Source organism: Ailuropoda melanoleuca, chromosome 9, assembly GCF_002007445.2.
Source record: "Ailuropoda melanoleuca isolate Jingjing chromosome 9, ASM200744v2, whole genome shotgun sequence".
In the NCBI taxonomy this organism is placed as follows: domain Eukaryota; kingdom Metazoa; phylum Chordata; class Mammalia; order Carnivora; family Ursidae; genus Ailuropoda; species Ailuropoda melanoleuca.
Genome location: NC_048226.1, coordinates 84717628 through 84743548, shown reverse-complemented (window position 1 = coordinate 84743548; position 25921 = coordinate 84717628). Strand labels below are relative to the sequence as shown.

At 43.4% G+C, this 25921-nt stretch overlaps 1 protein-coding gene across 2 annotated transcripts in view; it reads right to left on the bottom strand.

Moving 5' to 3' along the window:
* The window catches only part of DEPTOR (DEP domain containing MTOR interacting protein), a 137282-nt gene that overhangs the window by 12502 nt on the left and 98859 nt on the right, over positions 1-25921 (bottom strand). Inside the window, exons 7-8 of one of the 2 annotated variants that reach the window (XM_002925531.4) lie at positions 23359-23429; positions 21261-21365 (exon numbers count right to left, since the gene is read on the bottom strand). In XM_002925531.4, coding sequence (XP_002925577.1) covers positions 21261-21365; positions 23359-23429 — 176 coding nt within the window. Of the gene's footprint in view, positions 1-21260; positions 21366-22597; positions 23035-23358; positions 23430-25921 lie in introns of those variants that run through there. The other variant, XM_019806265.2, reaches the window with a different exon arrangement.

The following is a 25921-nucleotide window of genomic DNA, read 5'->3' as shown; positions in this document are numbered from 1 at the left end:
CATCTATCGAATGCTTTACGTATATGAAAATATTCACATTCAGCAAGGATAAAACTTAGGAGTTTTAGACACTGCTGTTGTAAATAAGTTGTGTGTCTGTATTTAGTGCATAATAGCCTTGACAGCAGAACACTGTTCTTGGGAGGAAAAAAAAAAAAAAAAGAAAAGAAAAGAAAAGAAAAGATTTGCAGCTGTATGTTTAGTCCCATAAATCTCCCCACCAAATATGCAACTGGCTGGAGAGTGAGTGGTGTGGGAGGAGGCAGAGATCCAGTCTTTGGACAAACACAGGATTCTCTCTCCAGAGAATTAGTGTTCCTCTCAATTCTGCATTTATCAGCCTGCTATATGGCTCTGTGACGTCCGCAAAGAACAGACTGTGCAACCAGCCTTGAAGGAAAGTCAAGGATGTGGAAGAATGACTTTCCCAATAAAACAACAACAAAAAGCAACACTAAAGAACTTTTGTTTCAAATTGAGAAATTCCAAGTGCCTCTTGGTTTCAAACAGAATCTGCCCCCTTCCAGCCCAAATCAACCAAAGGTCTGCTTCAGACCCAGGCTCACTCTTAGTCCACTTTGCTCAGTTTGGAGGGGAGGGGTGGCAATCAAGGGAGACCGTGGTGTACTTCAAGGAGTGGGAGATACGGGGTCCACTGAACTAAGATTTCCAAAGTTAGGATGAAAATTTGCCTTCCAGGGGGTTCTCTCTGGAGATGGGGCTGAGGATGGCTGGAAGATTTGTGGCCTGTCCTGGGGGTTCATATCACTTTCCCACACGTTGCTCTTGATTGCACTGGGACCACTTCCAAGATCTGCTTGTGCTAAGGACAGACAGCACACTCTTGACCTGGTGGTTCCCCAAGGTTATAAGAAGTGTTCAGGCACTGAAGAGAAGCAATGTACGCACATTATAACCACAAGATTCCTTGGACTTCCTGTGCTATTGAAGGAAAGGGATCTGTCATCTGGGAGCCTTTGTACCACAGGGTATATGCAAATTATCACTCCTACCTGCCCCCCCCCCACAAAGTTGGCTTACACTGTGGATACAGAAAGTTCGTCAGAATTCTCTGAAATTGCAAACTGGGGCTGCCAGCAGCAGGAGACACATACTCTCAACGCATGTATTAACTCCCAAGGGAGCTCACAGCTAAAAGGGAAGAGGCTCCCGAAGGTCGGACTTCCTCTCTGACCCCAAATTCTTTCCTCCACAGAAACCTTTTATCCAATTAGCTGTTTGCCCTTAGAATAATTTTTATTTTTAGGCACTTAACACCCAGAAATTATTTTTTTTCTGGATTATGCTAAAAAGCAAAATGACTATATTAAAAATTTTTAAAGACAGATTACTAAACAAGATGCAGTACACATTAAGGTTATTCATCAGGTAAATAATTACATTATAACTTTGTTTCTACAAATGCAGTGCATTTTTCATATATTATTTCACACCTATAGTGTGTTGGTGATTTCATCCAACCTTTAAGAGCAAACAAAGTCTCATTCTTTTTATTCTACCCCCCAGGTGGTGCCGCTGTGATTACAGCTAAGAATAAAATGGGGTGTGTGCGTGCATGCGTGCTTGCGTGTGTGTACTTTGCAGAGATAGCACAGGTTACCAGGTACTTGGTAGTATTTTGGTGGGAAAAGTGAAAGAGTTATAAATAGGTCTAAGAGGGAGCGTGCTCTTTTGAGCGTTTCATCTGGACTCAGTAACCTTAGACATTCTTTGTCATGGCTAATCAGAGCTGAGCACCCCTAGGGGAGGGAACTATGCTTCCGGTTTCTGCTCTAGAAACTTTTTTTTTTTTAACCAGTCCCTGGGGCTATATTTGGGACCAAGCAATCTGTGGGCCAAGGACACGGCTGCCAGTCAGCCTACTCAGGACCCTCTCAGTTAAGGAACTTGCGCCGAAGGACCTAGGGAAGCTCCACGCTGACTTGCCTAAAGATTGGGAGTAAACTCCACCCACCCCCGCCTCCCACAGTCTACCAATAAACAGTAGGCGTGGCGTGCACGTTATGTGCTGGATCATAACATCGTTAGCAGCCTTGCACACCAGTCCCAGAGAACCGTATGGATTTGAAGATTGCGGTTCTGTCCAATATCTCCATTCCTATAGAAACACCTAATTCCTGGCAGAGTTGGTAACAGACTTTGCCGAGATTAGCCAGGTGGAGAAACTGAGGACCAGAAATGTAAAATAATTGCCACACATTTGAAGGGCACCATGATATAATGGAAAGACCAAGAGTTCTGGAACCAGACAGACCTGGGCTAGTTTGGCTTCTGGCTCTGCCATGTACTTGCACAACCAGAGGCTATGACTCAATCTCTGTCAGTCTCAACTATAAAACAGAACTAATATCCAGGTTATAGGGTTGTGACAAAGATTAGAGAGATGATCCATGTTGAGCAACTGTCACTGTGCTCAGCATGACGCCCAATGAAAATGGGTTCCTTCTTCTTGTTATTCCTAAAGAACATACCAGACATGACACTACATTAAGTGGTCTACCCTCTTAGACCAGCTCCTACACCTGTGCATGTTTACTCAAATGCTAAACCACTGGATTCTGAGCCAGGTCTAAACACCCTTGCTAAGTCTTTATGCAAGAAAGTGATTAATTTATAGGTTAACCCTGGAAAATGGACCTCCATTCTGGTCATTCAGAAATGATCCAGGAAAGTGGCCCAGATGGCCACAGTCAGGTTGGTCATGTTGCTTCCGTCTTTCATGAAGTACCTGGAATGAGTCATGCTGTGTACAAAACTCGAGTTTGCTAGAAGGAGGTGTTTGTTTGTTTGTTTGTTTTTTAAGCTCAGAGAGAAAAAAACCAAACATGGGACTCCTATTTTAAATAGTTCATCTGTCTTGGGCCCTTACCCCAAGGAGCCAGAGGGAAAAAAGAGATAGTTTTTGCTTACAGAGACAATGGTAGAAGCACCCTCACTCTAGATGCATATAATACAATCCCACGTACAGTAGCAGGTACTGGGTACAGTTCCTTGAGGGCGTCCTCCCCACCCCACCCCTCCTTTACTGGATGGCTCTCATATTCAATGTCCCCACCCCTTCCTCATACTTGTACTGAGGTAAATATTTAGTGGGCCTGATTTTAGGAAGAGCATGAATATAACAAACAAGAGGTGGAGCTCTGTGTAGTCAACTTGGCCAAGCCAGAACTACATTTCCCAGATTCCCTTTCCAGTGTACGTCAGGTTTAAGTGGCCACAAGGAGAAATTTGCATAATATCTGGGAAACAGAAGTAAGGCAGCGAACATCACTCGTGGCTGCCATGGTTAAATACAGTGAAAGGCTGTGGAGGAGTTCCAGCCTGTCCATTCTTCTCCCTGACTGATGGCCTTCTGACCAACCGTGGTGCCAAGCCTCCCACCTGCCAATGAGGTCATGGCCGTCCAGAGAGTTCTTCACCAGCTTCCCTTACAGTCCCATTCCACAACCTTTAGAAATGAAACTTCGGGTCAACCAACCAGAAATACAGGTTTGGGAACCATAAAAAACTAAGGGGTGTGCTAAGGAAATAAATATGGAAAATTTTTTTTTTTTTTTTTTAGCTATTTCTCTGTATATATCCTATCCACACAAGATCAGAAGCTCCTGACAAGAATGACTTCAGACTCTCCACAGAGTGTGAGAAACTTAAGTTGTGTTCCATGCATAGGCCTGTAGCCCAGGATTCCGGTGTAGAGAGACATGGGGACCCCTTGGTACTCTGCTTCCTCTGATCTAGCTAAGGCAGAAGACAGTCATGCCACCGCTGGGCCTACCAAGATATGGTGTGTGCCTGCTCCTGATTACTCTGGCTCTGTGAAGTGGAACTGGACCTCGTCAACCCCAGCTGTGGGTACATGCAGGTGGCTACCCTGCCTGGAACACAGCTCAGTTAGGGTACCATGGTCCCACTGTGGTAACACAGCTGGTCACACGTAGCCATGATAAAGGCAGCTTTTTCCTTTGAGGTGCCGAGGGGCTCTGTGGGCCCTCCCTGTACAGATCTCTGGCTTTCCCCAGCCCAGCAAGAGAGCCCCAGGTAACACCTTCCTTCATGAACTTTTCATCAGTTAGCACAAACTTCTGCCAAATCTGGGTGGCCATACACATCTAGGTATGAAGAGAGAGGGAAAAGGTCAACATTTCCTCAGCAGAGAAACATCCATCTTTTAAAACGAAAGACCCAACGTATATTTGAATTGAAAAGCAACTGACCTCCACAAGCCTTAAACTTTCCTTGGGAGGGTATGCAATCTCTTTTCCTTTTCTTCTAAAAAGCCTCTGCTGCTTGAAAAGAACAAGACCCAGTGCGATTTTCCCAGGGTACAAGGCCACAGCTGTTAACTGGCATCGTCCCCATCAAATGGGGCTGACACCCCATCCTGAAACTCCATCCCGAGGTACGGGACATGCAACAAGAGCTGTGTTTTACGCCAGCGGTTGGGGGAAGCTGGGTTTCTTGACCCACACACGGTACCACTGTCATCCTTGACAGCAGCCAAGAAGTCAGCATGAGGAATAAGGCCTTGCAAACGGTGTTAATTGAGGTTTACGGGCTGCTTCTTGGCTTGCTTCGCTTTGGGCAAATTCTGATATCAAAGTGGAGCTAATGCATTTCCAAATGTGCTTGTCACTGATACACCGCAAGGCAATCCCTCACGACCCCAAGTACACCCTCCAAAGGCCTTCGCAGTGCATTTCAAAAATAAACTCTGGAACGCTGTCTTGCCTTTGAATTTCAGGCATGAAAATCCGGGCAGCCCCTTGTCCAGCCACATGATGGGATTCTGCAGTATTATATCCATCTTTCGTGGATTCCAGATGATAGTTCTCACTTTTGGCTGCTACACATTTAAGCCATCTGGGAGTTTCCAAACAGCGCCCTTATCTGGCCCTCACCCCAGACCAACGCGTCCATACCCTTGGATATGTTTGAGGAGTTTCCCAGGTGATTCTGATGCACAGGGAGGCTCGAGAAACACTGGTCTGGGCCTTAATTCAAGGAGCTTAATGCTCTTGCTTATGCTTGTTCTAAACAAGAGGATTATCTGCAAACCCAGTTCCCCCAAATGGGAATTCATGGCACATGAAGAGCTACAGTTCACTTCTCACTTGGCCCTGAACAACTTGGTTGGGTCTTGATTTTCTTACATGCAAAATGGAGCTTATAGTACGTACTCACTTCTATTTCGGGGAGTTGTGAGAATACAATGAGAAATGTGAGTCTCCAGCACATGTGTTACAAAAGAAAGGCACTATTATTATAATAATTATTATTAAAAATAGTTGACCATAATAAAAACTCAAATAGCCCAAATCATATTAGTTACTAAAATGACTACAAGGATAGGGGTGGGGTGCAGGAGGGATGGAAATAGTCTAAATTGGGTGTCCGTGGGCCAAGCATCGAAGTAGGGCCATCACACGTACTTACCAGCATGACCAGACCCTAGTTCGGGTTTTCTCACTTAACCGTGGGTGAGTCACTTCATTTAGGTGGGCCTTACTTTCCTTACTTATAACATGGGAAGGTTAGAATGGGAGATTCTTATCCTGGGGTCCATGAATAAGGTTTGGACAATCCATGAATAACACTAAACTGTGTGCAAATGTCTCTCTCTCTTTGTCCCTCTTTCTCTCTCTCTCTCTCTCTCTTACACACACATACACCTTTTCTTTTTTTTTCTGAGAAGGGGGTCCATAGCTGTCACTGAACTCTCAAAGAGGCATATGACCCCAAGATAATGTTAAGAATCAGCAGAATCTTTCTAGCTTTAAGTTTCTGATTATTGATAGAGAAAATATTATCACCATGACTGTTGGAAATTTAACAGACATTTCTACAATGTTGAATTTTAAACACATTTCATCTAGAAAGATACTCAATGAAAATCCTGCATAAGAGCCAAGAAGAAAAGGTGAATCAACAATTATTAATCACATAATTACAATGGCTTTTGTCACCTCCCAGAAGACAAACTAGTTTGAAGATGATATCAAGTCCCATACGACCTGCACAGGCCTAGAGAGGTCCTGGGGCCAGAGCATCCTCAGGTCTCTGCCAGCCCAGAGGTTCGGCAGATCCTGCCCTCTGCTTCCACCGTGGGACTGGTGGAAGGAATATGAATTTGCATGGGGGCTGGAGGATAGATGGGGCAAGAAATAACATCCTAGGGCAGACAGAAATGACTCTAAAATATGGGACTCAGCCAGAATAAGCACTTGAACGAGTGTCAGACAAAACACAGAAGAAGGAAAAACCAGATACTAAAGCCCTGAGTGGAACAAGGTGTCTGATGAGGTTTGGTACAGACTTTGCTTAAGGCTATCTATGATCACATCATCGAGATCCATACTTACTGTCATGAGACACCAGGGTTCATGCTTCTGGGCTTCCGGTCAACAGAACATATTCATTCAGAAGCCCAGCTCAAATGCTGGGTATCATACTAACACCTTAAAGATCAATAGATTTGATCTGCTCAGATCCTTGGGATACAGAAAGTTCAGGGAGAAGGCTTTATTTTTTCTAGTTCCCAACACTTAGCCCTTTCCCTTTTAAGCATTTTAGTGATTTGGATTTCTTATTTTCCAAGAACGCCATCTGTCAGTATCATGGTACTGCAGGACGCAGCTATGCGATAAGAGCCAATGCAGAGGGGCCCCAAATGCAGTATTACGCTTCTGTCCCAGGGTCATCTAAACCCTTGGGCTGTTAAGGGTCTTTCTGGCTTCTATCTTCTCTTGATATAACCAGTTCCACACTCAAACAAAAATGACCCCAGAGAATATGATCTAGATCCAGGCATATCTGAATGCACATAGAAGTCTTAACCTTAGGCAAAATTCTTAACCCCTAAAAACCTCATTTTTCCTCCAGTTGTAAAAATGGAGATAATACTTTGTTCCAGGACAGAGGCGATTGTAAATGAAAGAACAGAGATAATGCACCTGGCACGGTGCCAGCATGTAACGACACTCAACAAGAACTACTTCAATTTCTCTGAGGACTGCTTCCACTTGTTCTCATAAATCTGCTAAAAGGGTGGGACATGAGCCTCCAAATGGAAACTCTATCTTCTTATGCAAATATGTTCACTGCTGTCTGCCTTTGTAGCTGACTGAAAAAATGTATTGTCTAGACATCACCTGACATGCTCAAATCCTTTTAAAAAATAAAAATGAGGGGCGCCTGGGTGGCACAGCGGTTAAGCATCTGCCTTCGGCTCAGGGCGTGATCCCGGCGTGATGGGATCGAGCCCCACATCAGGCTCCTCCGCTATGAGCCTGCTTCTTCCTCTCCCACTCCCCCTGCTTGTGTTCCCTCTCTCGCTGGCTGTCTCTATCTCTGTTGAATAAATGAATAAAATCTTTACAAATAAATAAATAAATAAATAAATAAAATAAAAATGAGTACCTGATTTGTACCAGGCAAGATGCTAGGGATTTTCAGATGAATTATCTTGTCCCTGTTAGTCTGTAGTAAATATTTTATTTGTCCATCTACCTAAGAATATAATGACAGGGCTTTGGAAATCAACCTCCAAGGATTTATTTAATATCTCAGAAATAGTAAGACTTGAATAAATGGAATCCAACTGACTAAGGTTTCTAAAAAAATTTTTGAGCACCTGTTAAGGGTCATGTGGTGTGGCAAGTGCTAGAATGAAATCCCACTGGCTACCTGCCATTCTCACAAGCCTTTTTATCCTAGTAAAGCAGAGATAGTGTCTAGATCAGAGTTTCCACCATCCCTGGCCACAGAAATTAATTTATTGACTCAACAAATACTTATTGGGAAGGTAGTAGAAGAAGAATTAGATGCTATCCCCGTGTTCATAGAGCACGTATCCTAGAGGAGGGTTAGAATGAGACAAATACCTATCCGTGAAGAAAATAAGTAGGGAGGGAGAAAAGAGAAAAATGAGGGGCTTGGTTAGATACTGCAGGCTTCATCCACCCTACCTCAGCCCAACCTCTCTTTCTCTTGCCCTAAAGAAACTGGAGAATGAAATACTCAAATCCTCCGCACGCCCAGAAATGACCACACAACACAAGTCCAGCCAATGAGATATGGGTGTGAAAATGTTATGAAGACTTTCCATCCTCACTAAAGAGGAGGAGACATGTAAGGTGAGGTGTAAAAGATAAGGAGTGTCCCGTGACAAGCCACGAGAAGAGAATCCTAGGAGGAAGGAACGGCAAACGCAAAAGGCCCGTGGAGAGAAAACAATCACTGATTTGAAGAACCAAAAGGCAATAACGGAGGGGAGCACGGAGGAGAGTGGCCAGGAGGTAAGATTTGAAAGACAGGTGGGGGTCAGATCATGTGGGACTGCGTAGGCCACAGTAAGGCTTGTAGATTTCATGCTAAAAGCAACGTGGATGCCGTGAAGGATGTCAAACAAGAGAGTGGCAGAACCAGATTTCCTTTAGTTGCTAGATGGCTGCAAAAACACATGTAAAGAGAGCAATTAGGGCCACAGTAGTCCTGGTGAGAGATGACAGGGGCTTGGAGTTGGGGAAATGAAGACAAACAGGTGCATTCGAGCTACATTTTAGAAATGTCTTGTATTGGAGGAAGAAGAGAAAAACAAGCATGACTTCTAGGTTTCCGACCCAAGCAGGTGGGTGGATGATCATGATATTTACTAAGATGGAAGAGACTGGAGGAGGAAGAGGAATGTATAAAACAGAGCATTCAATCAACTCAACATCCATAATTCCTGCTTCCGTGATAACGACCCTCTGCCAAATGGATGTTTTCCCATTTTGTTCTCCATCATTTTACCTTCTCTCACAGTCTCTCCCTTGAGAACCATAAGCTGTAACTGTAATACCAACAACATTTGATTTCATCTGGCAGAAGAAAAGTAGTGGGTGGAATTAAGAGACTCTGACTCTAAAGGCAAACTGGCAGACTCAGCACATGACTTTATAGGGTTCATCATGGACTTCTGAAAATGAATGAAATGTGCAAACCTACAAAAATTTGTGTCTGAGGCTCCAAGTCTTGCATCCAGTAATATTCCTACCAAACATACACATCACAGTTTATAATTAAATATTTGTGTGAGTAATTAATATCTCCCTTGTCACTAGACTGAAAACTCCATGAGGGCAGGGACCTCACTGGATCCCCACAGGGCACCGTATGCAGTAGGTGCTCAATAAATTTTTTTTTAAAGATTTTATTTATTTATTTGACAGAGATAGAGACAGCCAGAGAGGGAACACAAGCAGGGGGAGTGGGAGAGGAAGAAACAGGCTCATAGCGGAGGAGCCTGAAGGATGTTTGTACAGCTTTTATGGTCAGCAAGAGAAAATATGAATTGTCACCCAGTATCCATTGTCTTCTCCCTCTTTATTAATAGAACCTCCATTTTTTTCTGGACACATGGCATCTGCATTAATTTCTTAGAGCTACCATAGCAAATACCAAGAACGGGACGGCTTAAAACAACAGAAATTCATTGTCTCGTAGTTCTGGAGTCTAGAAGTATGAAATTAAGGTATCAGCAAAGCCACGTTCTCTCTGATGGCTCCAGGGGAAATCCTTCCTTGCATCTTCTAGCTTCTGGTGGTTGCTGACAATCATTGGCATTCACTGGCTTATATATGCATCATCCAGTCCCATGGACATCTTCTCCATGTGTGTCTTCAGCCTGCTTTTCTTCTGTGCATATCAGTCCCTATCTCCAAATTTCTCCTTTTTATAAGGACACCAATCATAAACTAGCACCCAACCTAATGACTTCATCTTAACTTGATTACCTCTGTCAAGACAATGTTTCCTTAAGGTCACATTCTCAGGTACTGGGGACTAGGAACTTCAGTGTATCTTTTTGGGGGGGGACGTAATTCAACCCATAATTGTCACTCAGAATAAACAACATTTCCTTGTATCTAAGTGTGGCCATGTGTGGTTATATTCTGACTAATGGGATGTAAACAGAAGTAGTGTATGCAGCTTCCAGGGAGTACTAGTGCCCTTCTCCTTCCTTCTTCCTTTATGGATGGCCAGAATGCAAACCTCATAGTTTGAGTTCCAGCAGCCATCCTAGACCTTCAAGTGACCTTGGCAATGGAAACTGACCAAAGTGAAAATACAAAATAGGAATCAGAGACCACAGAGACACATCTCAGCCTTGGATTGACTTCTTTCCAGCTTTACATGACAAAGAAATATTAGTCTTAGCCACTGTGTGGAAGGATTTTAATGTCACTTATAAAGGAACCTAGTTGTCACTGATCTACAGCCCCCAACTGTGGAATCTTCTGTAAGTCACACACCAGTGGAGACAGTAAAGACAGTATTATATTTATCTTTACTTTTCCAGATTTTTGGATTTGTCATTGATAAATTCAGGACATGGCTCTGGAAAGAGACTTCCAGCCTTGGTTGGGGTAGTTTTCAATTTCTTCTAGGTATAGGGGGGGCGGTGGTTGCTGACTTTACACCTGGAGGCAGTCTTAGGGTTATCTGCTATTGAGGAATCCTTCAGAAGTTTGACAGGATTTGGCCTTACATAACTATTCAGGTGTGATGCAGAAAATAGGGTGACCACCTAATCTACTGCGGTCCAAGGTGCCTCAAGGTTTTTACTTCTCAGTACCTGCCCTTCCTTCTGTCTTCATGGATCCAGCACAAAGAAAGCCAGTATTGGGGCGCCTGAGTGGCACAGCGGTTAAGCATCTGCCTTCGGCTCAGGGCGTGATCCCGGCGTTATGGGANGTTATGGGATCGAGCCCCACATCAGGCTCTTCTGCTATGAGCCTGCTTCTTCCTCTCCCACTCCCCCTGCTTGTGTTTCCTCTCTCGCTGGCTGTCTCTATCTCTGTCAAATAAATAAAAATTAAAAAAAAATCTTAAAAAAAAAAAAAAAGCAAGCCAGTATTAGAGCCCACAGTAGATCAGTGTAGGAATGGCTCGGGATTATATCAAGGTATTTCTAAAACTTGACATGTCTTTGCTTTTGTAAAAGATGACTTTTTCAACAGATGTGAATAAAAGCATTTATTTTCAACTCAGTGTTAAACAATAGTTTAGCAGCAAGCAAAAACAAACCCACTGCTAGGAGTATAGGAATCGGTGGGGCTGGGACTTGACGTACCACCAGTAACTGCTGACTCTAAAATGCACAACTCTGAAATCGGGTTGCATCCTATGATCAATGCACCTTGTATCTGGTGAAATAGGAGATGATCCTCACCGAAGGGCTACTCCGCAGCTCTGGCCTTGATACTTCATGCACATTTTCTTATCTGCCCTCACACTTGTGCCATGAAGTGATGAGAAATGGAGGCTGGGCATTTCTAAGAAAGTAAGCAAATTGCAACGGCATGCTGCAACATGGCAGGGACATAGGATCACATAGCCCATGCTCCCCACGATACCCCACTTCAGCTACTGTTTTGCTACTCTGCGCTGCATGTTTGTAAATATAAACTTATTTAAGCCAAAATGAGCAAGCAGACTGAGAATAACACAATAACTGGAACAAGCAATGTAATAACCAACACCTACAAACATTTATGGAGTGTTTATTATGGCCAGCTACTGTGCTAGGACACATTTCATTTCCTTTGACTTGTGAGTGACTATTATAAGTGTCATTGTAAAGGTGATAAACTTGAGGCTTAGATTAGAGTTTGAGTCATTACCCTGGGTCCTATAGAAGTGGTGAAGGTGGGACTCAAACACCTACTGTCTGATATCTAAGTCTGGCTCTTCGTCATACGACCCAGCGCCAGGCACAAACGGGAAACTTAAGCCCTTGGAAACATGGGATGGGCCACAAGGTAAAGAATGAGGGAGATGGGCCAGATGAAAGGAAGGAGAATGACTAGCCAAGATCAGTCAGATATAGTTCTGGGAGATTCTAAGAGTGGGGGAACTAGAGGTGCTTGTAACAGGGTCACTGGATGAAGCCAGTGGGAAAGGACCTGTGTCCTCAGTATGGCGGCACAGGGGCAGAAACATCTGGGAAATGAGAGGAGCAGGCAGGTTTCATGGATCACAAGGCAAAGGGCAACGCAGACTGGCAAGGCCAGAGCTCAGGGAACCAGAAGCATTTCCAGGCCTGAAGTAATCTTCAGGCTTATGCTAGAAGCCTGATCCTGCTGGACGCCTCTTAGAGATGCCCGCATATTCATACTGTGGGGAAGAGGGAGGGACAGCATGCTTCCCTCACCAACCCTGTGAGGAAGACTCCTCATCTTTCCTCCTTTACAAGACAAGGAAAAGGCCCAGAGAAATGAAATAATTTGCCAAATATTGCAGAGACATGAGGCATGCAGCCAGGCTTCTGTCTGACTCTAAAAACCCAAACTAATTTCTGGTGACAGAAATCATAACACTGGTTGCCTCTGGTGGGAGGGGATTGACTGGAAAGAGGCATGAAGGAACTTTCTGGAGTGCTGGAAATGTTTTGTGTTCTGAAGGTAGTTACACAGGTGTGTACATTTGACAAAGTTTATCAAACTATACACTTAAAAACTGTATATTCGGTTGTATGACCATTATGATTCAATTTAACACAAATTTTTATAAAGCTCTTGAGCTTCCTTCCCTAACTCACACATTCTCATTAGGGGTGACTTAGCCCCCAAAGGGGAGTGTGAAAAAATCTTCCTCCTTTTATGTATAAAGCATACACACACACACACACACACACACACACACACACACACACAGAGTCTATAAACAGGAATACAGTGTATCTGTGTTATCCAAAATTCATGGGAGGGATGATTAGGGGAAAATACGGGCTCCTTAAGAGAAAGATAATAACAAATAAGCTAAGAAACACTCTGCCCTAACTCATTGCTACACCTCCTTCCAAAATTCTCTTCACATTGCAGTCCAGTCATGGCTTCCATTCTTGTCTTCCAAGGAACCACGGCTCTTTTCTGGGTTTCTTCTATATGGAATAAACCCTTTGTGTGTGTGTGTGTGTGTGTGTGTGTGTGTGTGTGTATCTACACACGTGAACACACGTGTGTGTAGAATGCACACACACATATACAAAGTGCACAGACACACTCAGGCTCAGTTGACTTCTATCCATTCTTTAGATCTCAGCTCAAGCATTTTTCCTAGGGGAAGAGTTCCCTGTCATTCTTCCCACCCTCTTACAAAAATTAGAAACTCCAGTCCTTTTCTTCATAGCTCTCATCTGTTTATAATTATATATTTAAAAGTGGAATTACTTGATTAATGTCTCTTTTTTCTAGATGGAAAATCCCGTGAGGGCCTGACATAGTGTGTGGTGCATGGTAGGTGGTTAATACTGACTGAACAAAGAACTGTGCAGAGTTGCCCTGTCTTCTGGACGGCTGTCAGAGCTGGACATGAAGACCACTCCCTGCTAAGGAAGGGCACAGAGCAGCTAAGGGGTCTGAGCTGAGCCCTAAGAAGTGGCCTCTTGTGCAGGCAGGGCCCCCCAAAGTGGTCATTTCTCACACCACCCTAGCCATGCCTAATGATGAGCAAAGGGACACTAACCCTACCGCCACCTGTCAACAAAGCGACAACAGGGCAGAGGCATAATATGGTACAGAAGACATCACCTTTTATTCCCACACGAGTTTCCCGAACTCAACTGGAAAAGAACTACCTTTAATACAGTTAACAGAATGTCTTTTTTTCATCTTTGTTGTCCATTATCCCACAACTTGCTACTTGAATGCCCAAACCATCTTGGCTAAATTAATTAGGAACTTCAGATGGTTTGCCCAACATGGACTCTCTTGGTTCAGAAGGAAAAGTCCATGAGATAAACAGGTTTGTTGCTATGAGGAAGAAAGTCCAAAAAGCAGGATTTTTACTTTTTTTCCTCCATATAAGAAATAGAAATTTTTGAAAAGCGTAAAAAAAGAACACAATGACCATGCCTGCCTTACTCTGACTCAGATAGTTCTGTTCCTATATAAACATGCGAAGAAACAAACAAAGAGAAAAGAGGCCCCATAAGTCCACATCCATCAATTCATCACAGCAGGAAACAAGAGAAGAAGCCAGGAGTCTTGAAATCCCTCCAGAGTGTTGGGAGTGTTGGCACGGCTTGCATGAAAACTTGCATACTGCTTCTCACAGGATTTAATTAATCCCACCAGAGAAAAAGAAACTTTCCAGAAAAAAGCAAGGATATCTCTTGTTCCTTATTTGTAAATATGGCTCAAACTTCTTCACAGTGTGAAGGCTGAATGGTTTACCCTAACAAGTATGTGATTAAACTAACACAAGTGAATATTTTGCATCTCTCACTTGGGTGACCCTGTAAGATCTAGCACTGACCCAAGGGAGAGGTCGGTGCCAAGAATAAAAATTATTTATTTGATCTTCAAGCCAACACAGGTGAACATGTGCCTGCCCTAACAATTCATTTTGAATTAAATACAAATTCTTCTCACAAGAGACATCAAAGGTCATGCATTCATGAGCAATTTGTAGGAATTCAAGGTTTGTTGGGATATATCATCTATTGGACTCTGCCTCGTGGGTTTGCATTTTATGAAATCAGGCAGTAGGAAGCATTTAGGGCTTTGGGGCAGAGAGACCAGGTTTGAATCTAGTTCTGACATTTACAGACTGGGTGACTTTGGGAAAGAGATTAACTGGGTCTCAGTTTCCTCATTCACAAAGGTGGAAGAACACTTCCCTCCCACCTTCAAAAAGTTGTAAGAACAATAAAAGAGAGAATGCATATGATATGTGTGGGGACACAATGCAGGTGCTCAATGGGTGAATTCCTCAGCGTTTCTATGGAATCACAGATTCATTAGATCATTGACAAAATTGTTTCCAGCACTTACTAAATGCCACGAATTGTGCTAAGTACTGGGAATACAGTAAAGACAGACAAGGTCCACATTTATGGAGCTACTGGAGACAGATAGATAGTAAACATATAAGTACTATTATCAGATTCTGATAAATACTATGTCCTGAAAACCTGAGACAGGGCAATAATGCTAAAGAGTAACTGGAGGAAGATAGGGAGTATTTAAAGTAGCCTCCTAGGAAAAACTATCTTTAATCTGAGACTTGAATGACAATAGTAGAGCCAGTCATCCAGCCTTAGGCAGAAAAACTTTGGTATTTGGGAGGGATAGACTCAAGGCCAATGAAGCCTTATAGAAGCAAAACAGAGTAGGAAATAATGTTATTCTCAGCAGGGTCCAGATCACGGACACTGTAATCCACAGGAAGGCGTCTGGCCCTTATTCTCATTGTAATCGGAAGCCATTAGAGGATTTTAAGTGCCCAAGTCACTTGATTAGTTGTATTTAAGGGCAGACATAGATACAAGCATGACATATTTGTGAAATGTAACATTTCTGCCCTGTCTAGAGTGGAGGACAGCTACTAGAGGATCGTGTAAAAACAAGTTATGATAGACAATGTAGTCCGGAAATGGGTTTCAACCTGATGTGATTTAAAAAAAAAAAAAAAGGGAGGGGCGCCTGGGTGGCACAGCCGTTAAGCATCTGCCTTCGGCTCAGGGCGTGATCCCGGCGTTATGGGATCTAGCCCCACATCAGGCTCCTCCGCTATGAGCCTGCTTCTTCCTCTCCCACTCCCCCTGCTTGTGTTCCCTCTCTCGCTGGCTGTCTCTATCTCTGTCAAATAAATAAATAAAATCTTTAAAAAAAAAAAAAAAGGATGTCATTCAAGGTTGTGATGTCAAATAAATAAATAAAATCTTTAAAAAAAAAAAAGGATGTCATTCAAGGTTGTGATGTGATGGTCATTAGATGGTCGCCTGAAGTCTTGCGGAATAAACTTTATTTCTTTTCAAAGTAGAAGAAAAGAGGTAAGGAATAGAATTATTCCTCCTGGAACAGTTTCTTTCCCCAGGATTTCAGTATTCAGATCCTGGTATTAAATGGCCTTATGGGGGCACCTGGGTGGCACAGCGGTTAAGCGTCTGCCTTCGGCTCAGGGCGTGATCCCGGTGTTATGGGATTGAGCCCCACATCAGGCTCCTCCGCTATGAGCCTGCTTCTTCCTCTCCCACTCCCCCTGCTAGTGTTCCCTCTCTCGCTAGCTGTCTCTATCTCTGTTGAATAAATAAATAAAATCTTAAAATATAAAATAAAATAAATGGCCTTATGTACAGAAATGGCCTAGCATGATGTAGGGTGAGACACACAGAAGATAATCAATTAGAGTTCCTTCTCTTCTTTCCTCCCTCCCCCTCTTCTTTCCTCCTTCCCCCTCTTTTGCCTTGAAACAAACCATAGTCTACTGCTATGGAATTCCTAAAGGACGAGTGAAGAGTTCCCAAAGAGAAAATGTAGCAAACAACCTCTTCTAGTTGACAATGCACTGAATGCTGAATGGTTGACTAAGCTTTTGAGGATTCCCATATTTCGGGCTCCATTCTAGAGTTGTAATGCCCGGTGAAAGGCCCTCTAAGTCAGAGGTTTACAGGTTTCATTTTTTAAGCAAAAGAACCATTTAAAAAAAACCAAAACAGCTCCTAATTCAAAGATGCTAGATCAAATAAGGATTTTAATGACTCTGCAGCTGCCGTTTTGTAGGAATGGGAGCAAGGAGAGGAGTCGTATGAGACAAAACAGCAAACTTCTTAGAAAAGATACAACTAATTGTTCTCTTTTTTTATGAGAGTCTTGATTCAGACAAAACTAAAAATAAGGTTATAGTTTGGGGCCTCTTGTAACATCCGTTTCCTTTTAGGTCTCTGGGAACAAACATTTTCCTACTGCATGCAGAGCAAGTAATCAGAAGGGAAGGGGAGGAACAGACTAAAGACAAACTTCACAAACAAGCTTGAGATCACATAAAGGTCTAATGATTGACCAAAACATCTAAAACTCAATTGCATTTACAACTGAGGTCAGGCTGGAACCCCCCCTGGTCTACATCTTTACACGCTCCTGGCCCTGCCTCTCAGGAATCCCACCCTGCAATCCCGTCGCCTGATCCAGCCCCACCTGCCTCAGTCAGCTGTGCAGGGAGGCAGGCATGAGAGCTGTGGGGCCATGGGGCTAGGTGGCCATGGCATAAAGGCCTCAGATGTCTCAACGCCAAGCTAGAATTGGGGTAGACCTTATCACTCTCCCGACGAACACATGTTCTCTGAAATTCTTCCAGACATTCTACAGAAGTAAATTTTAATACAAATATGAAGGTCTCCTCTCATGATGGACTAAGGATGCCATTTAAACCAGGCAAGGAGCTCTCCTTTGGGTCTGGGAAGGTCTAGAAGTGTTAACAGCGGAAAATGGGCCTTAGTTTCTTCAGTCTGGGGCCTGTCCTGTCCACATGCTGGTGGCCCACATCTTAAAACTTTCCCATCCCCACATAAAGGTGAAATGAGAGAGAGAAATGGTACACGAGAAACTTAGCTACAAAATGATGTCTGTTTTGGCAAGTAAAGCAGTGAAATTCAGCAGCCACAGTCAGAAAGGCTCAGGTACAAGGCTTTGTCCACATCAGAAAGCAGGGGAAAACCAGGACCGTGACTTGAGGGGTGAGCCTGGTGTTCCACAGAGACAGTGACACTGAAGACAAAGTGAGGCACTTTATACCCTCCTAGCTCAGCTCCTGCCAGTCAGAGGTGCTAAAGGAGGCTTCAGGCCAGAATTTTGGATCATTTCTACCACCCGGACCAAGCAGGTCAATCATTGCAGGTCAGCGTGTAAGCTCCCACAGGGTGGTGTCCCTGCCCCCACCCTCCCCCAGCACCGGACAACCAGGCACACTGCCCTGCAGTTTTCCTGGACAAGGCCAAAGGGCAACTGCAATGTGACAGGTCACTGGAAACAAGCCTCTAGGATTGGATTATACAAATGGATTTTTATGTAAGTGGAGTCATTCCAGGGCAAGTAAATACGGTAAAACAGGAAACAATTCAGGGTTTTCTGCGAGAAAATAACGTGCTAAGTATATCATTTAAATGATATACGCAGTTAAATTATATGGAAGGGCAAAATATATCTCTATATATTCATCCCGATACAGAGTTTGACCAAAAGCTGCTTCTTCAAACAGTTTTTTGTTTGTTTGTTTTTTTAAGAGAGGCAGAGAGAGCAGGGAGAGAGGGGAAGACAGAGCCTGCCGTGGGGCTCAATCTCAGGACCTGAGCCGAAATCAAGGGTTGGAGGCTTAACTGACTGAGGCATCCAGGTGCCCCTTTTTGAACAGTCTTAATGCTATATCTTAACCATCATAAGATTTCATTTGAGTGTTTCTATTAAATGATAAAATGTTGTGTTAGACAATTTAAACAGGTTTTTTGCCTGCTGGACTTATCAGAATTTTTAATATGCTAATGTGCTTTGTGAATTTCCAAAAGGGCACTAAAGTGCTCAGCAGTTTGAAATAGTTTTGATTACAGGGGCTCCTGGGTGGCCCGGTCCGTTAAGCATTCAGCTTTTGATTTCAGCTCAGCTCATGCATGATCTCAGGCTTGTTGAAATGGAGCCTCTGTGCTGGGCATGGAGCCTGCTTAAGATTCTCTCTCTCTCTCTCCCTCTGCCCTGCTCCCCATGGCTCACGGACACACAAGCGCACTCTCTCTCTCTTTAAATAAATAAATAAATAATTAATTTAAAAAAGAGTTTTGATCACAGAGCCTCAGTCAGGATATTTTGTTGGACCAGAGAGCTGTATAATACAACTTTGGAAATGCTGCTCTAATAAATTCTGTACTGCTCTAAAACATACAAAACCACTGCACACCCCTTGAGAAACTGAGAATATAAACCATATGAAGTAGTAGCTTATGAAATTGAAAAAATATATCAGGTTACCCACTTACCAGGGTTTATACACTAAGGAGTTAATTAACTGATCGACTGACAATGCCTACAACAGTTTTTCATGTTAATCAATAAAGACAGACTAAAATCAATTACATGGCCAACCACAACAAGTGTAAATCCATTGCTTTCCCCAAAGCAAATACGCTTTAAGTCAAAGCCCCATACGAGTGAGTGCACGCTCAGCACTGAAGCATTGTGCCAAAAATAATTTATACTAGGTGCTTTACTGTGGAAATAAAATACAAAACTCTTGCCCCAGCCAAGAGTTCCATTAGAAGATGACAAATTCAGCCTCGGCACAGATACAAATGCTCGCCCTTTATGCTCCCGGCCAACTTTCCTGCTCCAAGTTTCTTTGGGGCTCTGCCCACTGCAGACCGAGGAGGTAGGAAGGGCCTGTCACACAGAAGAACCTGGCCAACAAGACTTCTGCAACCTGTCCAGAGCACAGGACCTGGTGAGCCCATGCCTCCCTGCATGAATGAGGTGTTCAAATCAGGCTGCAGACTCAACCCATAATCCTACAGCACCGGTTACCCAGACCGGCTGCACTCTGTGCTCTGCGCACCCCTGAGCTGGTGTCTGCTGCCCACCTTTCTTTTCCAGGGGTACATCAGCGTCAGAGGGTAAGTGCTGGAAATCAGAGCTGTGAAGATCCAAGTCAATGCCTACTGCTTTCCTGGCTTCCTGGTCCAGGAAAAGAGCCAATGAGAGAGGATGAGAGTGTTGAAGAAATGAGCAGAGGAATGATCTGTAGCTTTCAAGGCCTCTGCACTCTCCCAGGGGCCCAGATAACCAAGACATAAGTGTCCTCTGTGAAATGTTTTACAGATGACAGAACAAAACTGGGTTAGGTAAAGGTGGGTTTTTTTTTTTTTTTAAGATTTTATTTATTTGAGAGAGAGTGAGGGAGAGGGAGAGAGAATCTGAAGCAGTCTCCGCACTGAGCACAGAGCCTGATGTGGGGCTTGATCCCACAACAAGATCATGACTTGATCCGAAACCAAGAGTTGGACGCTTAACTGACCTAGACACCCAGGTGCCCCAGCTAAAGGTGTTTTGAAGCAGTAAACCAATGCTCTCAACACCCTCTTATGTGGTATTTCTGTATAAATAAAAACAATGTGACAGACGGTGACTACCCTTACCCTGGTGAGCACTGAGTAAGCTATAGAATTGTCAAATCAGTATGTTGTCCACCTGGAACTAACATAACATTGTATGTTAATTATACTTCAATTCAAAAAGCTTAAAAAAAACCAATGTATAAATATATATACACATATATACTTACATACATATATATATATATATATGTGTGTGTGTCTAGTGTATACATAATATAAGAAATCTGGAAGAATATAAATCAAAATGTGAACAGGACTATGCTTTATTGTATGTCAGTCATACCCCAATAAAGCTGCTTAAAGTTAACGTTAATAATGGTTATCTTTGAGTTTTGAAAGATTACAGGCAATTATATATTTTTTTTCTGCTGGTCTGTATTTTCTATATTTTCTTCCCCTATATGCTTTACCTTAGTACCAAAAAATTTCTAAAAGTAATTTTCATCAACTTGTTTGATGTTGGTGTCATTCTTTGCACATTATAAAGTGTTTCCACATACTTAATCCATAAAACAGAAGGAAATATTATTACTTGAGAGAGGATGAAACGGGCTCTGAGATAGTTACAGGACTCGTTCAAAGTCAAAGAGCTAGAAATTAGCAGAACCAAAATGGGAATCCAGATCTTCTCTTCCAAATCCTATGACTTCTGTTTTCTTTTGCTCACTGCTTGCTGTCTCACGTGGTCTAAGTATGCCCCACTGGCTGCATAAATTCCCCCGGAATATACTTCGTATAGAACCAAAGCTGTAGAGTTATCATAGAAGACTTGAGCAAAAAAGTGGGCGCCTGGGTGGCTCAGTCAGTTAAGCAGCTGCCTTTGGCTCAGGTCATGTTCTCAAGATGCTGGGATCGTGCCCCCCAGTGGGCTCCTTGCTTAGCAGGGAGCCTGCTTCTCCCTCTCTCTTTGCCTACCGGTCCCCCTGCTTGTGCTCTCTCTCTGGGTCAAATAAATAAATAAAATCTTTTAAAAAACAAGACTTGAGCAAAAAAGCAACCATTTTATGTTCAAACTCAGTACTGGTTGAGGGGAGGGATGAGAAAAACCAAGGGAGGGCTGGAGACCAATGAGACCCCATCAGAGTGTTAGGAAACCTTTTCCTCCTGGTCACCACAACACACACTCTTGGCTTCACTTAACCTTCAGAAAGGGAAAAGGCTGGTGACTAACATAACATAATAAAAAATTTAAAAAAAAAAAAAGGGAAAAGGAAACTTGACCAAAACGGGACCAAAACACTCAGGGTGAGAAAACACAGATGGCAGCAAACAGTGACACAGGGCTACAGGTATTCAGACATGGCTCGGTTGGAGGTACCTTCATTCCCGCCGCTGCTGCCGGGCCACTGGGGTCCACGGCCTGGATGTGGCACGGCTTACTTCCTCGCACCACAAAGCCCCAACCAACGGCGTCACCGACAATCTGGAGAGGAAACCACAATTAGCAATCAGCAGACAGTCTCTGGCAATTTGCCTGTCCTTCCAAGAGAAAGAAAACCAGCCCAGGATTAAGTGCGTGCCATCACATATCTCTTCTCTGTGCCATCTGAACCTTGCCAGGAGAACAAAACACTTTGCTTCTACCCCAAATACAGGCGTATCACTGCAGAAAAGGGGGTCAAGAGATACCTGTTTGGCAGAAAGAAGCTTCTTCTGTGAGGGTGCTACCCAGTGCATAACTGGCAGATTGCCTCTTTCTTAGGCCGCTATGTAATTTAATATCAGACTCAAGTGGAAAATTTAGAAGATCGCGAAAACATGGTTGAAATTTCTCTCCAGACCCAATTTCTGTTCCAAGTTTATACTTTTCCCCTGGATCTAAATGATACTTTTTTGGTGACCTTGCTACATCCTTGAAGTCCAAAGGAAAAATTTAAATTACTAATGGTGGAAAATATGAAGAGTTTTGGTTTTCCTGAAACACAGTTTTTTCTACTAAGAAAAGTAAGTGAATGAGTACATAAAGTTCACAATTATGAGTAGGTGCTGTTCCAAAAGTGGTTTGAAACTGGAGGGTGCCTTTCCCTATAGAGTCATTAGAACTGGCAGTTACATTCCCTGGGCAGCTCTCTGACATGTCTTCAGTGTGTACCCCAACTGAAATGCAGAAGACACACATTCACAATTACTAGCAATGCTGGCATTTACATTTAAAACCAAAAAGAAATACTTACAAATACAATCAACTGTTTCTTGAATGCTTGAGACTGAGGAAAGGCAGGAAAGCAAATGCAATTTTTGTAAACATTCTCAAAATGATGTTTAGGTCCTTCATTGACTTTAGGTTTTGCGGGTATTACTAGTTCCTTATACCTAATTTCACTTCCAAAAGTACAGTTTACCTTTTCCCCTGATACAGATATATTTCCAGTGCTTTTTCATATTGACTGGCTAGGACTGGGCCCATCTTATTTTAACTCCTCAGTGCCCAGATGTGAAGCAGTCCTTGACAAATATTTGCAGCCTGAATGGGTGTGCAAAGATTTTTTTTTTGTCCCTGAGGCAATAAAAAAAAAGTCAGAAGATTTTTTTAAAAGATTTTATTTATTTATTTGGGAGAGAGAGTGAGCAGGGGGAGAGGCAGAGGGAGAGGGAAAGGAGAAGGGAGAAGCAGACTCCCTGCTGGGTAGGAAGCCCAATGCAGAGCTTCATTCCAGGCCCCCGGGATCAAGAGCTGAGCTGAAGGCAGACACTTAACCAACTGAACCACCCAGGCACCCCCAAAAGTTAGAAGATTGAAGGAAGAGAAGTGCTTTCAAGAGCACATCGATGTGGTTTTGTGCAAAGGCTGAGAGAAAGAGGTGGGGGATGGAGAATGGGTGAGGTGCTGTCAAGCAGAGCACTTGGATTCTGTGTAAAGAAAGCCAGTGGGGCCAGTAGTTCTAGGAGAAAGGCTGGAAGACTTCCACGGAGGGGCAGGTGGGCAGGAGGTGCTCTCAGGTAAGCAGTGCTCCAAAATCCAGTGCTTGTGTAACTCCAGACAGGCTCAGCACTGTCAAAAGCACCATTCCTTATGGTAGATCAGATGATCCCACAGTTTTCTTTTCTCCCCTGAAGACTCCTCTAATGTCTTAAATGATTTTGGGGATTAACTATAACACAGAAGGAATTATTGGCATTATTTGCACTGCCATTTGCCTTAAAGTCTGTAATTATATCAGACTACATATGTAATGGAAATCTTTTCTTAAGGGCACATCAAAAGGAGTTTAAAATACTGTATTAATCATAAATCATGTCAAGTCCTAACGCATTTTAATGCCCAAGGGTCAAGAAAATCTACTATTAGAATAATGTCAAAAACAAAAGGAAAATTAGAAGGTTTTCAATTCTATCCCTAAGCTACACACTGATACACTGACATGTTGACACGGTACAGAAAACAAGCATGAGAGATACCCAAATGATGAGCTTACCGTGAATGTCTTCCTTGCGTACGGAGCCCCGGGAGTCAGGAGTTCCTCAGAAGTTACAGGTCTCTTCAACACTGTAAGAAAGACACAAGATCAAGGTGTAAGCCCTTCTGGCCATTTTTCATTCACGTAGCGAATATTTACTGAATGCCTCATATGTGACAGTCCACGAACAAGCATGGCGAAGATCCCTGCCTCACAGTGTATATTCCAGCCAAACAGAGACAGAAAACGTGAGCAGCCATGATTAACCCTAAGCCTGACTTACAGAGCCATGGAAAGAAGAAATGGCACAGGAGTGGGTTGACATTTTTGTCAAGAAAAAGTTTTCTAGTGCTCACCCTTCTTTCTTTTGAATCCTGATTATGTATTCAACAGGGCAAGGTTAAGAGAGAGACTTGACTCTAGCGGTCTGATAGCCATATTTCAAGAGCTAACCCCCCACGACATACCGCACACATCCCACTCTTGGAAGCTTTACTTATTTCCTGATCAATACCCTGGACTGCATGGACACACTCACGGCCTTTTGCCCCAAGGAGTGATGCTAGAGAAATGTTAGGCGTACTCGGCATGTGCTAGGCGCTATGCTAGGTGCTCCAAATATATTATCTCATTTACTCACCACAAAAACTATTTAGCTAGGTTCCTCACTGTGCCTATTTTATGAGTGAGAAACCAGAGGTTTAGAAAAGTTAAATAGCTTTGTCCAGGGTCTCAGCCCTCATGGGTAGCAGAATCAGGATTCAAACTCAGGCACTGAGTGCCAGTGCCCATCAGCCACTGCGACATGGCTCCTCCCATGCTCTGCTGTCTCTGTGAGCAGAAGAACAGGCTCAAAATCTCCAGAAGGCAGTGGTGAGTTGTCCTCCTATGACATCTGTTCTTATCAGCTCACTGTTGTTGCCCACCAAGATGGCAAAGACAGCAGCCAATCCCCAACTTGCCGGGTGCCAAAAACCTGCCAATAGTGTAGTCCCTCCTTATCCGTAGGGGATACATTCCAAGACCCCCAGTGGGTGCCTGAAGCCTCAAATAGTACTGAGCCCTATAGATACTATGTTTTTTCCTATGCGTACATATCTATGATCAAGTTTAATGTAGAAATGAGTCACAGTAAGAGATTAACACCATTCACTAATAATAAAATAGAACAATTATAACAGTATGCTGTAATAAACGTTATATGAAGTGGTCTCTCTCTCACACAATATCTTACTGTCCTGGACTCACCCTTCTTGTGATGCTGTGAGATGATAACATGCCTCTGGGATGAGACAAGGTGAGGTGAATGACGCAGGCGCTATGACAGAGCCCTCGGCTACCACTGACCTTCTGATGCTATGTTGGAAGGAGGATCACCTGCTCCCAGGTTGCGGTTGACCTGGGTAACTGACATCACAGAAAGGGAAAAGGAGGACCACTGTAATGAACTTCTCCATCCATCCTGTGCTCACTAAGAACTAGAGAGGGGACTGCCATGGCCATCCAGAGAAGCCAGCGAATGGGGAGCCAGGGAGCCTCCTAACCCAGTCAGACAGAGATCATGAACTTGGGTATCACAAAGAAACGTGAGAGGCCAAGGCCAGGCCCCTAACCTGGCAAAGCGCCAGCCTTCGATTCCCTTTGCTGGCAGCATTCGGAGGTCAGAGGCCAGTCCTGGTACAAGGGTGCAGCAGAGAAAGAAAAGGCAGCATGGGGTAAGACCTCGATGACCCACCAGGTAACTTGGCCCTAATAGACCCCCTCTCTGTTAAAGGCAATGAAGTGCTTCTCGTTGAGATGACAGGTGGCTGGGATGATGACTTCTGCTTTCAGAAAGTGCATAAAAGGGAACATGAATTTATGCTTCCCCCAAAAGAAGAAGATGGAATATCAATCAAGAAAAGAACCTCTCAGATGAACAGGAGGTAAGAGAAGAGGTACATGGTTGAGGACTGAGCCCTTTTAATTCCCTATCAGACAATTCCTTCCCTCCTCCCCATAACCACTTCTGGGTGTATGAATTTGGATATAGAAAGCACATTGTACTATAATATTTAACAATGATACTGACCACTTCTTTTAATACACATTCTCTTTCTTTTTATTGAGATATAATTGACATATAAAATTATATTAGTGTCAGGCTACAGCATAATGGTCTATATATATATACATACATATATATATTTTTTTTTTTTGGCAAATGATCACCACAATAAGTCCAGTTAACACCCTATTTTTTTTTTAAAGATTTTATTTATTTATTTGACAGAGATAGAGACAGCCAGCGAGAGAGGGAACACAAGCAGGGGGAGTGGGAGAGGAAGAAGCAGGCTCACAGCAGAGGAGCCCGACGTGGGGCTCGATCCCATAACGCCGGGATCACGCCCCGAGCCGAAGGCAGACGCCCAACCGCTGTGCCACCCAGGCGCCCCACAGTTAACACCCTATTAACTCACATAGTTACAACTTTTTTTTTTCCTGTGATAAGAACTTTTAAGATTTATTTTCTTGGGGCACCTGGGTGGCACAGCGGTTAAGCGTCTGCCTTCGGCTCAGGGCATGATCCCGGCGTTATGGG